Raw genomic sequence first — 14,997 nt, forward strand, 5'->3', positions numbered from 1 at the left:
AATAAATAAAATCTTTTTAAAAAGAAAGAAAAATCCAAAATATTTCACAAGTTCAGCTTGACTTTTTTTTATCATGGTAAAATATACATAACATAAAATTTACCATTTTTACCATTTTGCAGGGTACAGTTCAGTGGCATTAGGTGCATTCACAATGCTGTGCAACCATCACAACCATTCATTTCCAGAACCTTTCATCACGTAAACCATGACATCTTGTTACACTCCAGGTGTTTCAATCCACAACAGAGCTCAGGCACAATTATCAATTTGGACTTTGTTCAACCACAGATAAAAAAAGGGAGAAAAATAGGAGCAGGCCCACAAACTCTGTGATGTGTAGTGCTCGCAGCATGATGGGGCTTGGGGTCCTCTCACTGCTGCTGCCCATCCTGGTGGGCTGGGCCAGCTGCCACCCCATCCCCGGAAGGAAGAACTTCAACAAGCTCCTGCTGATATCCTTCGATGGCTTCCGCTGGAACTACGACCAGGATGTGGACACCCCCAACATGGACCGCCTTGCCCAGGAGGGCGTAAAGGCCAAGTACCTCACACCACCCTTCGTGACAATGACCTCTCCATCCCACTTCACCACCATCTCAGGTAAGTTCTGCTCTGCAGCCAGTCTGCCAGTGCTAGTGTAAGCCTCAGTACTTGTTATTCCCTGAGACAGAGCCCATTCTCAGTCAGCTCTCAGGAGACTGAGGCAGTTCATGCAACTGGAAGAAGCACTAGCTTAGAATAGTCTGGTTTTTAGAACCCCACTGGCTACAGGGCACCAGCCTGCAGACAGAATTAGGACCACAGCTGCAGCCTCTCCAGCCCCTGCTCCCTGCTCCCTGGGCCCCCCTGCCCCTCCACCTTGCCTTATACACAATGGCTTGTGATCTTTTCCAAAACTAAATCATTAAAAGAACTTCATAAAAATAATAAAATATTAAACTTTAAAGAACTCAATTATATTAGATGACTCCCTGGCTTATTATTGAAAAGCTGGAGGGACACCAACGCTCTTTGATTTTTTTTTGGTGGTGGTTGTTATTTTGTTTTGTTTTTAAAGATTATATTTATTTATGTATTTATTTGAGAGAAAGAGAGCATGAGTGGGGTGGAGAGACAGAGGGAGAGGGAGGAAACAGACTCCCTGCTGAGCAGGGAGCCTAACGTGGGGCTTGATCCCAGGACCCCAGGATCATGACCTGAGCTGAAGGTAAATGCTTAACCAGCTGAGCCACCCAGGTGCCCCACCAATGTGCTCTTTGAAGAGAATTCAAATTTTGTCTTTCTGTGTCCCAGAAAGTCCCATGACCTGGCCCCTGACCCACTGTTTCCTGGCCTCTCGCATCTCTTCCCCTCACAAGTTTCTCTCCAGATCACAAAGGCCACCTGCCTGTATCTCCACCCAGCCCCCACCTGCCTCAGGGCCTTTGCCCTTGCCAGTCTCCCTAGCTCACCTGGAGCATGTAGTCCAAATGGGGGAGACAAGCAAAGACACTACTAGATCTCATCAATGAGGAGAGGCACTGAGAAGGCAGAAGAGAGTTTCTTCACGAGAAGACAGCAAGGGCAAATTGACTTGCAGTTGGAGACAGGGAAAGGCTGAGATGGGACAATTGAACTGAAAACTGAAAGAGACCTCAGGAGACAAAGAGAAAGGAAAAGTGTTCCAGGCAGAGGGAAGAGCATATTCAAGGCTTCTGTGATAGGAAGGAATGTGGTCATTTCAAAATCCCAGTTGCCAAAATGCAAAGGATTTCATTATAGTAAGAATAAGAACAGCTTCCATTTCTCCAACATGGGCCTGAAGCCAGGCATGTGCTAGGTGCTTTGGCTTCAATATCTCCAATACAACAATACTGCAAAGCAAGTGTTGTCCCCATTCCACAGATGAGAAAAACAAAGCTCAGAGAGGCTGAATAACTAATTCATCAGTGACTTGGCCAAGAATTGGGCCAGGGGGAAGCCAGGCCTAGAATGAATATGTCCCTGGCCACATGAAACTAGTTCTGCCCAACTATGAGTCTGGGATACACAGATCCCTCTCATGGGGTAAAGAGTGCAGCATGAGCCTAGCAGCATGAGCCTCGCCCCTACCCAAAGAACCATTCCTTCGAGTCCAGGGCAGCTCCTGGAGCCTCCAAAATGATACACATACTGCTGGTACCTTTTTTGGGGAGAGGGTTTTATCACTTCCATCAGACTCTCAAAGGGACACTTGAATCAGAAACTTAAAAAATAAAGCTGAATAACCACTCAGAGGGAGATTTGCTGAGAGAGATTTTCCTATATGTAAACTCTTTGAGAAGCAAGTCATTCGGGAACTATTAGTGCCAGGAAGCAGGAACTAAATAGCCCTTTTCTGGAGAAACCGAATGCTACTTCCCAGTGGCATTAACTTCATAACACTTAAAAGATCTCCCATGGGCAGACTCTGGGTCCCTGAACACTGAGAATATGATGGGCACAAAATATTATAAGGCATGCCCACCTTTTATTTATTCCCAGAAGGTCTTCGATGAGAAGATATAAACAGTTAAGAGCAAATTTTTAAAATTATAAAATCACTGCAACTCCTCTCCTACATTCATTGCCAGTGGGAAATGGAAATGGGTACAGTTTCAATGCAGAGTAATTTGGCAACATCGGGGCAGCCCCCGTGGCCCAGCGGTTTAGCGCCACCTTCAGTTGAGATCCTGATCCTGGAGACCCAGGATCGCGTCCCACGTTGGGCTCCCTGCACGGAGCCTGCTTCTCCCTCTCCCTGTGTCTCTGCCTCTGTGTGTGTGTGTGTGTGTGTGTCTCATGAAAAAATAAATAAAATCTTTATAATTAATTAGGCAACATCAAGTACAATCAGGAACTTACAAATTTTCTTATTTGGCAAATTCAACTTGCAGGACTTTATCCCACAGATATATATCTGCTGGGTAGAAAACGATGTACAGTGTACATACAAAGTTATTCATTGCATTGGCATTTATAACCACAGGAAAAATAGAAACAACCTAACTATCCACCCAAAGGGGAATGGCTAAATAAAATACCAGACATCCATAGAATAGCATAATCAGTTACCTCTAAAAGGAAAAATGAAGAAGTTCTTTGTGCCGTGATAAGAAGCTATCTCCAAAATGGATTAAGTGACAAAAGCAAGATGCAAAGAATGTGTGTAGCATGCATATATGGGTTCATATAATGTGTGTGTATGTATATATATATATATGCAATTATTTTTTTAAGATTTTATTTATTTATTCATGAGAGACACAGAGAAAGAGAGGCTGAAACATAGGCAGAGGGAGAAGCAGGCTCCATGCCAGGAGCCCGATGTGGGACTAGATCCCAGGACTCCAGGATCACACCCTGAGCTGAAGGCAGACGCTTAACCACTGAGCCACCTAGGCGCCCCTATATGCAATTATTTATAGCTGTATAGAAGACCTCTGGATAAATAAACAAGAAATTGGTGATACTAGTTCCTCCAGGGAGAGCAGTGGGTGGGAGACTTTGAACTGTACCTCCTGTGTACTTTTTAGATCTTAGACCAAATGAAATGTACTGCCTATAAATAACAAAATGTTATACACCAAATAATCTTTTTAATTAGCTCACTGTGAAAAAGAAAAAAAAAAAAAAACATGTTCCTTTGAACTCTTTTATTTTTAACCAGACCTGCCATTTATTGAGCAGGTAAACATTCACTCGACTTTGACTTTAAAACAGGTTTTTCATGCAGCCTAGGTTGCTCAGGTTGCCCTCCCTCTTTACAGGCTAGACGTCAGGGGTTTAAAGATGTACAAATCTTTTCTGGGGCAGAGGTAGGATTCAAACTCAGACCTGGATGCTTACAGTCACTGGCTCTTCAATCCCTTCCCTCCAGCATGACTACAGCCCACCACTGTCTTTGATTCTAATTAAGTAATCATTCCAAACCCCTCTGAATGTTGCCCAACCTCAGAGATTCCAGGCAATAAGTATATATCCTGAATATGTTGTATTAATAAAACAGAGGCTATCCCAGGCCCAACAAAATCCCCAGCATTTGTATTCGTGAGCTGGGCTCAAGCAGACCTCTGTCTGACTCTAATGTGGGAAAGAATCATCCATAATAGAAAAAATAATGGATAAAATTCGTACTGCCAGCACCCAAAGACCTCATCAGATTCCAGGGTGTAGGCCTGACACAAACTGAGAAAGGGGGCTCTCTTAGCTCAATGACTAATTAATTGGTCTTCTTACAAACACCTCTGGGCGATTTAACACAGAAGAGAGAGGAGGAGGAGGAACCTGACACACTGCTTCACATCTCAGCTGCAATACTATGCACAGCTCCAACACAAGCTCAAGTCCAGGAAGCCATGTGGCCATCTCTCTGAGCTTCCTAGACAGAGTTCAAGGGGCAGAGGCCAGGCGATCTCAGGCAAGGACCAAGGTCAGGAGAAGCCATGCCCCAGGCACAAGGATCCATGAGCAAGCCTCCCTCAGCTGACAAAGGCTGAGTGAAGTAAGTCAATCGGAGAAGGACAAACAGTGTATGTTCTCATTCATTTGGGGAATATAAATAATAGTGAAAGGGAATATAAGGGAAGGGAGAAGAAATATGTGGGAAATATCAGAAAGGGAGACAGAACATAAAGACTCCTAACTATGGGAAATGAACTAGGGGTGGTGGAAGGGGAGGAGGGCGGGGGGTGGGGGTGAATGGGTGACGGGCACTGAGGGGGACACTTGACGGGATGAGCACTGGGTGTTATTCTGTATGTTGGTAAATTGAACACCAATAAAAAATTAATTTATTAAAAAAAAAAGATAGCTGACAAAGCTGCCTAGGGCCAGTATGCTGCCCTCCCCCCCACCCCACCCCCATCTGCTGCCCTTATCTCCAGGGCAGGGCCTCCTCATGCCTAGGGGCTGTCAGGTGTGTGGATATCTCAGCCCTCACCCCAGAGCCAGGGTCACATGACCCTCATCAGTTTCCCCTGCTGCTGGTAAAGAAAGTCTTCCTGGAGAGTTTTAGAGGGTTTCCAACGTATCCGTTTCTTCATTCAACAATTATTGTTTTAGCATCTCTGTTGGGCCTGGGAGCGGCAACAGTGGCCAACTACATTTAAGTGTCTCCAAGGTCTTGCCACTTCCTAGGGCTTACCTCATGACACAGTCTCATGTTCCCTCTGTTCCCAGATTCCACAGATGTTTTGGGGGGTTTGTTTCCTTTCCGCTGTAGCTCTGCCAGGGAGAGAGATGAAGAGCCCCTTTCTTGTGCCTTTTTGTCTCCTTTCTCTGACAGCTCAAGGAATCAGACAGAGAAAATGTATTCTCACTTGGCTGTGTCCCCACCAAACCTTTTTCTGCACCCCCTGCTCCTCTAGCTCCCATAAGGGGCAGAGCTTAGGAGGAATACCCATTTTCCATGCTTTCTCCCTCTCCTTGAAGCAGAGAGGACAGACGTCCTGAACAAAAAACTCAGGGAGGGAGGATTTCTTAAAAACTGGCTATTTATTAAAAATATCCTACCTCATCACCTCTCCACATGAGACAATCTTTACATCCTCACAAAGAATGTGTATTTTTCCTCCAAGTATCGGCCCTCCCAGTACCACCTGCAAGAGGGGGAAGTGGGGCCCCTATCTAGAATCAAAACTCCAAGGTGCAGGGCAGCCCAGGTGGTGCAGCGGTTTAGAGCTGCCTGCAGCCCAGGGCGTGAACCTGGGGACCCGGGATCAAGTCCCACATCAGGCTCTGCATGGTGCCTGCTTCTCCCTCTGCCTCTGCCTCTGCCCCTCTCTCTCTGTGTGTGTCTCTATGAATAAATAAATAAAATCTTTAAAAAAATTTTTTAAAAAAGCTCCCAGGTGCAAAGCAAGCCCTGGTTCTAGAGGAGACATTTTCTCTCCAGCTCCCCAAAGCTGCATACTAATTAATAATTAAGTTTATCCCCTCCCTGATTGAATGAACCATTATTTCCTCCAACATAGTTTTCTTTAAAAAAAAAAAAAAAAAAAAAGATCGTTTTCTTCTTCCCACCTGGTTTCATCATCCCCACCCCAATCTTCATGACTGACACACACACACACACACACACACACACACACACACAGGAGCTTTGCCACAGCACCTGGAAGTTTCTTAAAATAGAATGATGTATTAGTTTTCTATGGCTGCAAAACAAATTATCACAGACTTAACAGCTTAGAACAACACCTTTGTATTATCTCTCCATTTCCATGGGACAGGAGTCAGCACCACTGAGCTGGGGCCCCTGCTCAGTGTGTCACAAAGCTACAATCATGGCGTTGACTGGGATGGGGTTCTCTCCCAAGCTCATGCGGTTGTTTGAAGAATTCGTTTCCCTGCAGCTATAGGACTCATGGCAGCTTTCTCCTCTGAGGCTGCTTTGTCTCTGCTCTAGATCCTCTCTTAAGAGCTCACCTGATTAAGTCAGGCTCACCCTGGATAAACTCTCTTTTGATTAACTCAAAATGAACTGATTAGGGTTCAAGAGATCTGCAGAATCTCTTCAACTTTTCCATGTTCTGTTGGTTAGAAACAAGGCCACAGGTCCCACCCAAGCTCAAGGGAAAAGAGTTATACCAGGCATATATATCAGAAAACAAGAGCCTTGAGGGCCATTTTGGAATTCTGTCTACCATGGACAAGGTCCTTGATGGGGCTCAGATAAACAGGGGGTAAGCATCAGTCTTTGTAGAAAGGCAAAAGGTAACACAGGACACGCCCCCAGAGTGAACCTTCAGAAAGCCTGCAGAATTATGGCTAATCCATGAACCATAGGAGACAATGAATGTCCACAGAGGCCGGGCTCTCCAATCATAGTGTGTCACCACATCACCATTAACTCTTTCTGTTGCTTAGGCAAAAATGATGGGGGGGAGGGGGCTAAGGAAGAGGAGGACAGGGAGGAAGAATATTAATTTGAAAGTAATTATAGTCATTTCCTAGGCTGCCATAACAAAGTACCACAAGCGGAGCAGCTTAAAACAACAGAAATGTATGGAGTGCCTGACTGGCTCAGTCAGTGGAATATGTGAGTCTTGATCTCAGGATTGTGAGTTCAAGCCCTACACTGGGTGTGAAGATGATTTGAAGATGAAAATATCTTAAAAAAAAAAAACAGAAATGCATTGTTTCACAGTTCTGGAGTCCAAAAGCCTAAAATCAAGCTGTAAATAGAGCTGCATTCCCTCTCAAATCTATAAGGAATCCTTCTGTCTTCCTCACTTCTTGTGGTTCATTGGCAATATTTGTCATTCCTTGGCTTATAGATTCCATCCTCCACCCAATCCACAGAATTGTCCCTGTGTCTCTGTTTTCACATGGCCATCTTCTTATAAGGACACAAGTCATTTGGATTAGGGGCTGCTGCAGCATGACCTCAACTCTATAGTGGCCCTATTCCCAAATAAGGTCTCATTCTGATGTCTTGGGGCTTAGGACTTCAAGTATCCTTTTTGAGGAACATAGTTCAACCCACAACAGTCCTATGAGACGTAATCGATATCTATAGGCATTAATAATCCAAGTCCTCAGAATGATCAATCTCTCTCCTTTCCCCCTCCCTTTCTTTCTCTATTTCTAAGAGTGACCACAAAATTCCCGATATTGGCTTTCATTGGACCAATTTACTTCTCAGAACCAACCTCTGTGGCCTGGGGTGGGGGGTAGAACAATGCTGAACACCCAAGCTAAGACTACATGTCCACCCCCAGGTCAGGGTTAAGGCAACTGGCAAGCACCACACAAATTAGGTGGACTGCAAGTGGAGGACTGGTGAGTTCTCAGTGGAAAGTCAAGCACCGTTATAAGAGAAAAGAGCAATGGAGGAAGGACTGGCAGGAGGTGCCAAGGTCCACCTCACTAGCCTGATGGTGCTTTTGATGTGGAGATGGAGGTATGTGATCCAGTGCCCCAATACTCACTCAGTCCCAAAAAATCACACCTTCACCTCTGGGACTGCTCAGTGGGCATGGGCTCCCTGTAGATTCAGTAAGCACACGTGCAAACAGCCATCTTCCAGGATGGTCCCCCCAGTCTCTCTGAACTGTCCCAATTCCCCTGAGATCTCACCAAAATGAAAAGCCATTCTCTGACGGTTAGCAGCTCTTTCTCCTAGTTTAAATCACCCGATTCCTTCTCCCTCTCCAGAAGCCTGTACTTACTGCTCCATCACTGGTAATGACAGTGAACATTTTTGCAATCTCAGTTTTTATTGCAAAGTGATTGAGGACCAGTGAGAATAACTTATGCTGCTGAAACTAAGGAAATCCCGCCAAGCAAGTGGTGGGTGGATAGGAAGTCTTATGCAGCAGCATATATTTTTCTCCCCCAAGGAACCTACTGAAAATAAGAAGCTATCACCACGTTTCAGACAAAGGCTATAGAAAACGTAAGCTATGATATTATAATTCGGCAATTTTACATCTAGTCAAATAGATATGGATCAGAGGTGAAAAGGAAACTCACGTAACTACAGGATGGTTGAGAATAATAAAAGTGAGGTCCTCTCTGCTCAATATTTTCTCCTTTCCTGAAAGGGTACTCAATGGTAGGCTCCAGCTCCCTACCAGCCAGAAATTAAGTCTTTCCCAATTCCAGAACCCCACGAGGACAACCCCAAAACTGGAGCCACCACTTATAACTGTGTAGATTGTGTACAGCACAATTCTAGGAAGGTTATTTTCATTAACACTATGTTGGTGGTATCCCCTGGAGGTGCACAGGGCACAATTTGCACAAATGATCGATTGCTTACATTCTATCCCAAAATCAATCTATAAGAGGTAAAAATTCTTCATAGATGTCATAACCACTCATGAATCCACCCCTCCTTCTACCTGAGATAGGAGTAAAGGAAGCACGGACAAATGTACTTGACTTGGATGATCTTTAAGACTAGGGGGGGATTCTCAATATCTCACCACTTACATTTTGGGCCGAATCATTCTTTGTCTTAGGGGGGCTATCCTGTGTGTTGTAGAGCATTTAGCAGCATCCCTAGCCTCTACTCACTAGATGCCAGCACCATTCCTCCCCTAGTTGTGGTAACAAAAATGTCTCCAGACAAATGTTCCTTGGGGTACAAAATCACCCCCTAGTTGAGAATCTTTGGACTAGACATATAATACACAAATCACATGTAAATCAGAAAGCCAAAGGCAACCCATGTGACACTCTAACCTTTGAAAAACAGAGTCTGAAAGAGGTAAGAGAGGTAGGGAAAGGGAAAGGAAATTAAATCCCTGCTGCTGATAATAATACAAATCAAGCAGATGTTGTTGGAAACCTGGATAGAAGATGCCATAAACCTTAATCGGCTCCCATCCTGCTTCCCCAGAAACAACTCTCCACTGAAAAAGTCCTGGAAGTCAACAAACTCCCCAAAACATAGATGAACAAAGCAAAGAAAAACAGATGGAGACAGAAAAGATGTGCTTCCAGCACCAGTCATTTCCACAAGGAGAGAAAAAAGGAAGCCACGAAAATAAAGAAGGCTGGAAAACCAGGATATTTCCTAACTTTTCATTACGCTAATTTCCAACATGTAGAAAAATCAGATGCTGATGCTTCAGGTCTATGGATTACACAGTAGAAAGGGTCAGCCCAAAACACCACAGCAACTGAGCCAAAAATCATGACTGCTGCAAATCCAAGGCCTTGAGTAAGAGAATCTGGAACCACTTGAGATGGACAGGATGGGTATATTGGTTTCCTATGGCTGTTGTAACAAAGTACCATAAGCTGAGTGGCTTAAAGCAATAGAAAGTCTAGAGGCCAGAAGCCCAAAATCAAAATATCAGTGGGCCATGCTCCCTTTACAGGTTCTAGGGGAGAATCTTTCCTTGCCTCTTCAGCTTCTGGTACCTGCCAGCATTCCTTGATCTGTGGTCACAGCCTTCCAATATCTGCCTGCATGGTCATGTTGCCTTCTCCTTTTCTGTCTGTGTCCCCTCCTCTTCTGTCTCTTATAAGGAAATTTGCCTTTGGTTTTAGAGCCAACATGGGTAAATCTCTTCCTGTAATGATTTTCAGGATGATCTCTTCATGTCAAAATCATGAACCAATTACATCTGTGAAGATCTAGTTTCCAAATAAGGCAACATTCACAGGTTCTGGGAATAAGAATATGGACATATAATCGGTAGGGGGCTCCATTCAGCCCACTATAGTGGTAAGAGGAGAAAATGAAGTGAGAAAAAAATGTAGAGGACAGATCTCATTTCTGAAACAGTTGCCAGTAAGGCAGGACAAGGGTAGAACTGTGTTAATAGAGTTCCCAGATGGAACTCAAGTGCAGCTGTCTGCTTTCAGCTATTCAGAGAGAAAGTTTCTGTTTTTGACAGCAGATTAAAGGAAAAGGTGGAGTATGTGAAAGCCCATTCTCTGTTGGCCTAGTTCCTAAGGAATCATGCCTCTGCCTTAGGGCCATTCTCAAGTTTTATTCAAGGATAAAATGACTTATAGATGGCCATAATTAAAAAGCAATGTCAAAAAGCAGCAGCAGCAGCATTTTTCATTTGCACTTACCCATAAGCAAGAGCAGTTTAGTAAAATGGGCTTCTAAGATTTTATATTCTCTGTCCAAAAAATGGCTGCCATCATGAGTCCCCGTGTTGGAGACAAGCCTCAATTCTATAGCAGTAGTTGATAAGGTTTTAAATTTTGATTGGTTCACCTGTCCTCATTTCAAGTACTTTTGCTATGGGTCCAGTAGATTATCAATGGGTGGCACTCTGGTGTGTAAACTTGGGTGAGTGTGGTTTTGAGCTCCAGTGGGGGCTATCTTCCCATCAGTGTCTTGGCTGTTCTTCTCAATGAGCTTGTCAGCTCAAAAATGGAACACTGGATTAATTTTTGGTGGTTGGTTGATGTGATTTGGCAACTGTTTTTCCTCACTGATTTCATACTAGCTGGCTAACACAACATTTTCTTCTTTGGTTTTGGGAACGTGAACTTAAATGAATCACAAATCAGGAGGAAAATGAAGACATGCTTATAGTTTATATGATAGATTAAAGGAATTAGTGACTAACATATAGCAGTTCCTCAAATTTTTGTTAAAGAAAGAAATGCATTAAAGTGTATCTATGCCCAAATGGACTATCTGTAAATATACACTGTCACACCTGAAAATTAGTAGGTAGGAACAGAGCAAATATTTAGAGCAGAGGAGGAGGCATGCCCTTATTCAGTTATTAAGTTATGGTATGGTTTCTTTTAATCCATTAAAGTATATTTTTTCCCAAATTGACTTTGAACTAAGTTAGTTTCTGTTTACTACTTGTTCAGATCATACCCAGCCATCTGCAAATGGGGCAGAGGTAAGAAGGAGTTTGTTCAATTAAATTCAACAAACATTGTTGAATGTCTAGTAAGGATATAATCCTATGCTTTGTGCCAGGGATATATCGGAAAAAACAAGGCACAGCCCTACTCTTAGGAAGCTTATAAACTAGTGGAATAAACATATTTGTAGGCAATCATCTGAAATTCAAGAGGAAATGAGATGGATGCTAAATGGAAAGTATAAGCAAGATAGAATGGCATGAGTGCCATGTGTGCCCACTTCCAATGGCACTCCCTGACTCCTCTGCAATGCTGCAGAGGCACCCATTTCTTGTATGATCTGAAGGCCCATGAAGGTTTGTATTTAGATAGGTGTAAGTCAGGTCTAGTCGTGACCTTAGGATCAGGAAAAAAAAAAAAAGGAATCGCTTTCATCTATCACAAGCCAGGAATAGCCTAGAACATCAGCAAAAACGGAAAAATCTGCAGGTTCTAGAGCAGAGCTTCTGGGCCAAGAATCCAGGACTGAGATGATGAAAAAAAACAAGTTATGAACCAACTCAGCCATTTTTTTCATCATAATCAAAAAAAGAAAAGCCCATCAGCAGTCTTACTGGGTAGATACCAGACCCTATTTTAGTTCAAACTTTGGAACTAACCTCTCAAGTCTTCTAACAATGGCCAAGAGAGTGGTTTGCCCACAACAATATAACTGAACAACACTGTTGGCTTGTTTCCAAGTGCATTATCATGTGAGAAGTTTAGATCATTAACAAAAAAAAGCACTAAGCAAACCCAGGCTACATAATCCTTTCAGCAAGGTAACTGACAATGGGTACAACTGGGGCAGGATATTATAAAACCATCTCTACCTACTTCTGCCCAAGCAGTGAACTGCTTAGTTTTAATAGTTAAAAATCACAGCAAATACAGTTGACATTTGAACAATATGGGGGTTACTGAAGGCAAAGCCCCACACAGTTGAAAATCCATGTATTACTTTTGACTCCCCAAAAACTTAACTACAGATAGCCTACCATTGACCAGAAGCCTTACTAATAACAGGGATGATTAATGTTTTATATATGCATAATAGTCTATATTCTTACAATAAACTAAGCTAGAGAAAAGAAAAAAAAATTTTAAAGATTTTATTTATTCATGAGAGACAGAAAGTGAAAGGCAGAGGGAGAAGCAGACTCCCCGAAGAGCAGAGAGCCCAAGGTGGGACTCAGTCCCAGGGCCCTGAGATCATGACCTGAGCCAAAGACAGATACCTAACCAACTGAGCCACCCAGGCTCCCAAGAAAAGAAAATGTTATTAAGAAAATCATAAGGAAGATAAGATACATTAACAGTACTGTAGTGTATTTATCAAAAACAACCTGGCGTATAAATGAACCCACACAATTCAAGCCTATATTGTTCAAGGTTGAACTGCATTTGCTCTTGCCTTCCACCAGGCTCCAGCATCACCTCTTCTGTGCAGCCTTCCCTGAACCCCTTTTCTGTGTTCCCAATGCACTTTGTTCGGCATCTATTGAAGTGTTGATCACCAGCTATGTCAGGAAACAACAGCTGTTAAAACACAGAAATCCTTTCATGCTAGCTCAAGAGAAATAACTGCCCTGCAAGGCTCTAACAGGCAAACTCAAGCAAGGGAACCAAATGAGAGAGAAAATGGAAAACAGAGTGAAAGAAAGCAAACCTTATGTTTCTGGTTCTCAAAAGCCTACTGTCTTCTAATCAGCCCCAAGAACTCTCTTGTCTCTGCTCTACTCACTCACAACCAGTTTTCTCTTTTTGCTCAGAGCCCACCATGAGCTGATTAGCTACTGCATCTCTTGGTTTAAGTCTTGAAAGAGAGAATTGGGTTTCTCACCAACCAATTGAATGTGGGGAAGAGATGTCATGTGGTAAAAATATGGTGCCTAGCCCTGCCTCTCAGCAAGGCCCATTCCTAGGGGAAGTCTTTTTTTTTTTTTTTAAGATTTTATTTATTTATGAGAGACACCGAGAAAGAGAGGCAGAGACATAGGCAGAGGGAGAAGTAGGCTCTATGCAGGGAGCCTGATGTGGGACTCGATCCCAGGACTCCAGGATCACGACCTGAGCCGAAGGCAGATGCTCAACCACTGAGCCACCCAGGCATCCCTCCTAGGGGAATTCTAAGAGAAGATACCTGTGAGCATTGCAGGCACCCCAGAACATCCTGTGTCCCTTTTTAACTCTCTCCCCCCATCCCTTAGACTGTAAATGCTACGGCACAATCAAGGATAATACTTGGCTCAAAATGTTTGAGAAAGAGAGGATTTGGATCAAACACTGGACTTGATGGTTTCCCAAATTCACCCTGCAAGTGTCTGAGATATTAAACAAAGGTCTCTGAAAATCAAGAGAAAGGAATCAAATCTAGCTGGCTTGGTTCCCACACCTGAAACACTCAGTTGAGTGAATGCGCCTTGCCATAACTGGTATGGTGTGGGAGTAGGCATTATACCCGGATTTTTTTTATTTTATTTATTTATTCATGAGAGACAGGGAGAGAGAGGCAGAGACACAGGCAGAGGGAGAAGCAGGCTCCATGCAGGAAGCCCAACGTGGGACCCAAACCCAGGTCTCCAGGATCACACCCTGGGCTGTAGGCAGGGCTAAACCACTGAGCCACCTGGGCTGCCCTATACCTTGATTAAAGCATAAGTAGCAAGCACCAGGAATCATGTTCTCTAGGAGAGCTCATCCTACTTCCTATTTAACCTGCGTAATTGCCCACATCGCAGACATGTAAATGACATGGATGACAGACTGTCAGAATGGATAAAGCCAGAAAGGCCTTTGGAAATCATCAACCCTCTAATTTTTAAAAAAGATTTATTTATTCATGAGAGATACAGAGGTGGGAGGCAGAGACATAGGCAGAGGGAGAAGCAGGCTCCCCACAGGGAGCCCATGTGGGACGCAGTCCCAGATCCGAGGATCACGCCCTCAGTGGAAGGCAGATGCTCAACCGCTGAGCCACCCAGGCGTCCCTCAACCCTCTCCTTTTATGGAGGGGAAGACTGATTCCCAGGGAGAGAGCAGGTGCTTACAAGAGCCAAACTAAGGTGTCCCACCTCTGAAAGCAGCCCCCTCTGTGCCATTGCACTGCAGGAAGGACAGCATCATCTGACCCAAGTGAAACCAGTTCCTTTGCTGCTACTGGAACTCCAGGCACGGTCAACAGTGTTGCCTTCACACAGCTTGTCCAGTCCGGTCCCTGACTCTCTCCAGAGTTGAAAATGCAATTTTAGTAAAACTGCTGCTCCCTGCAGCTGTTCATTTCTTAGCATTTCCCATCCTTTGTCTTGTTCTGCCCACATTCCAGAACTGGCCCTTAACCAGGATAAAGAGCCTTGAGCAGTAGGAAGGAGGAACCAAGGGGCAGTGAAATGTCTTCTGGGTCATTGCTGGTCCCAGCTGCTGGCTGGATATAGAACATGCCTTTTAAGTGTCAGAGTGGAAATAACCCAAACACCATGGAGACAGTTCCCTTTGTGCAATTACTGGGACTAGCCATGCCACAGAATAGAAAGGTCATACTCCCTGAACTCATTTTAGGTTAGGTGTTTGAAACTTGGGTGACATCTCTTTGAGGGAAAAAATGGATTCTATTATTGGTTCCCAGAGTAGTCTACTTAACTGATATCATAATTGACCTCT

The 14,997-nt window shown here is 43.9% G+C and overlaps 1 protein-coding gene across 1 annotated transcript in view; it reads left to right on the forward strand.

The window, feature by feature from the left end:
- Positions 1-353: 353 nt before the first annotated feature.
- The window catches only part of LOC112923220 (ectonucleotide pyrophosphatase/phosphodiesterase family member 7-like), a 33,107-nt gene continuing 18,463 nt past the window's right edge, over positions 354-14,997 (forward strand). The window contains exon 1 of the mRNA XM_026002961.2: positions 354-603. Coding sequence (XP_025858746.1) covers positions 354-603 — 250 coding nt within the window. The remainder of the gene's footprint in view (positions 604-14,997) is intronic.

This window comes from Vulpes vulpes, chromosome 3 (genome assembly GCF_048418805.1).
Source record: "Vulpes vulpes isolate BD-2025 chromosome 3, VulVul3, whole genome shotgun sequence".
NCBI lineage: Eukaryota > Metazoa > Chordata > Mammalia > Carnivora > Canidae > Vulpes > Vulpes vulpes.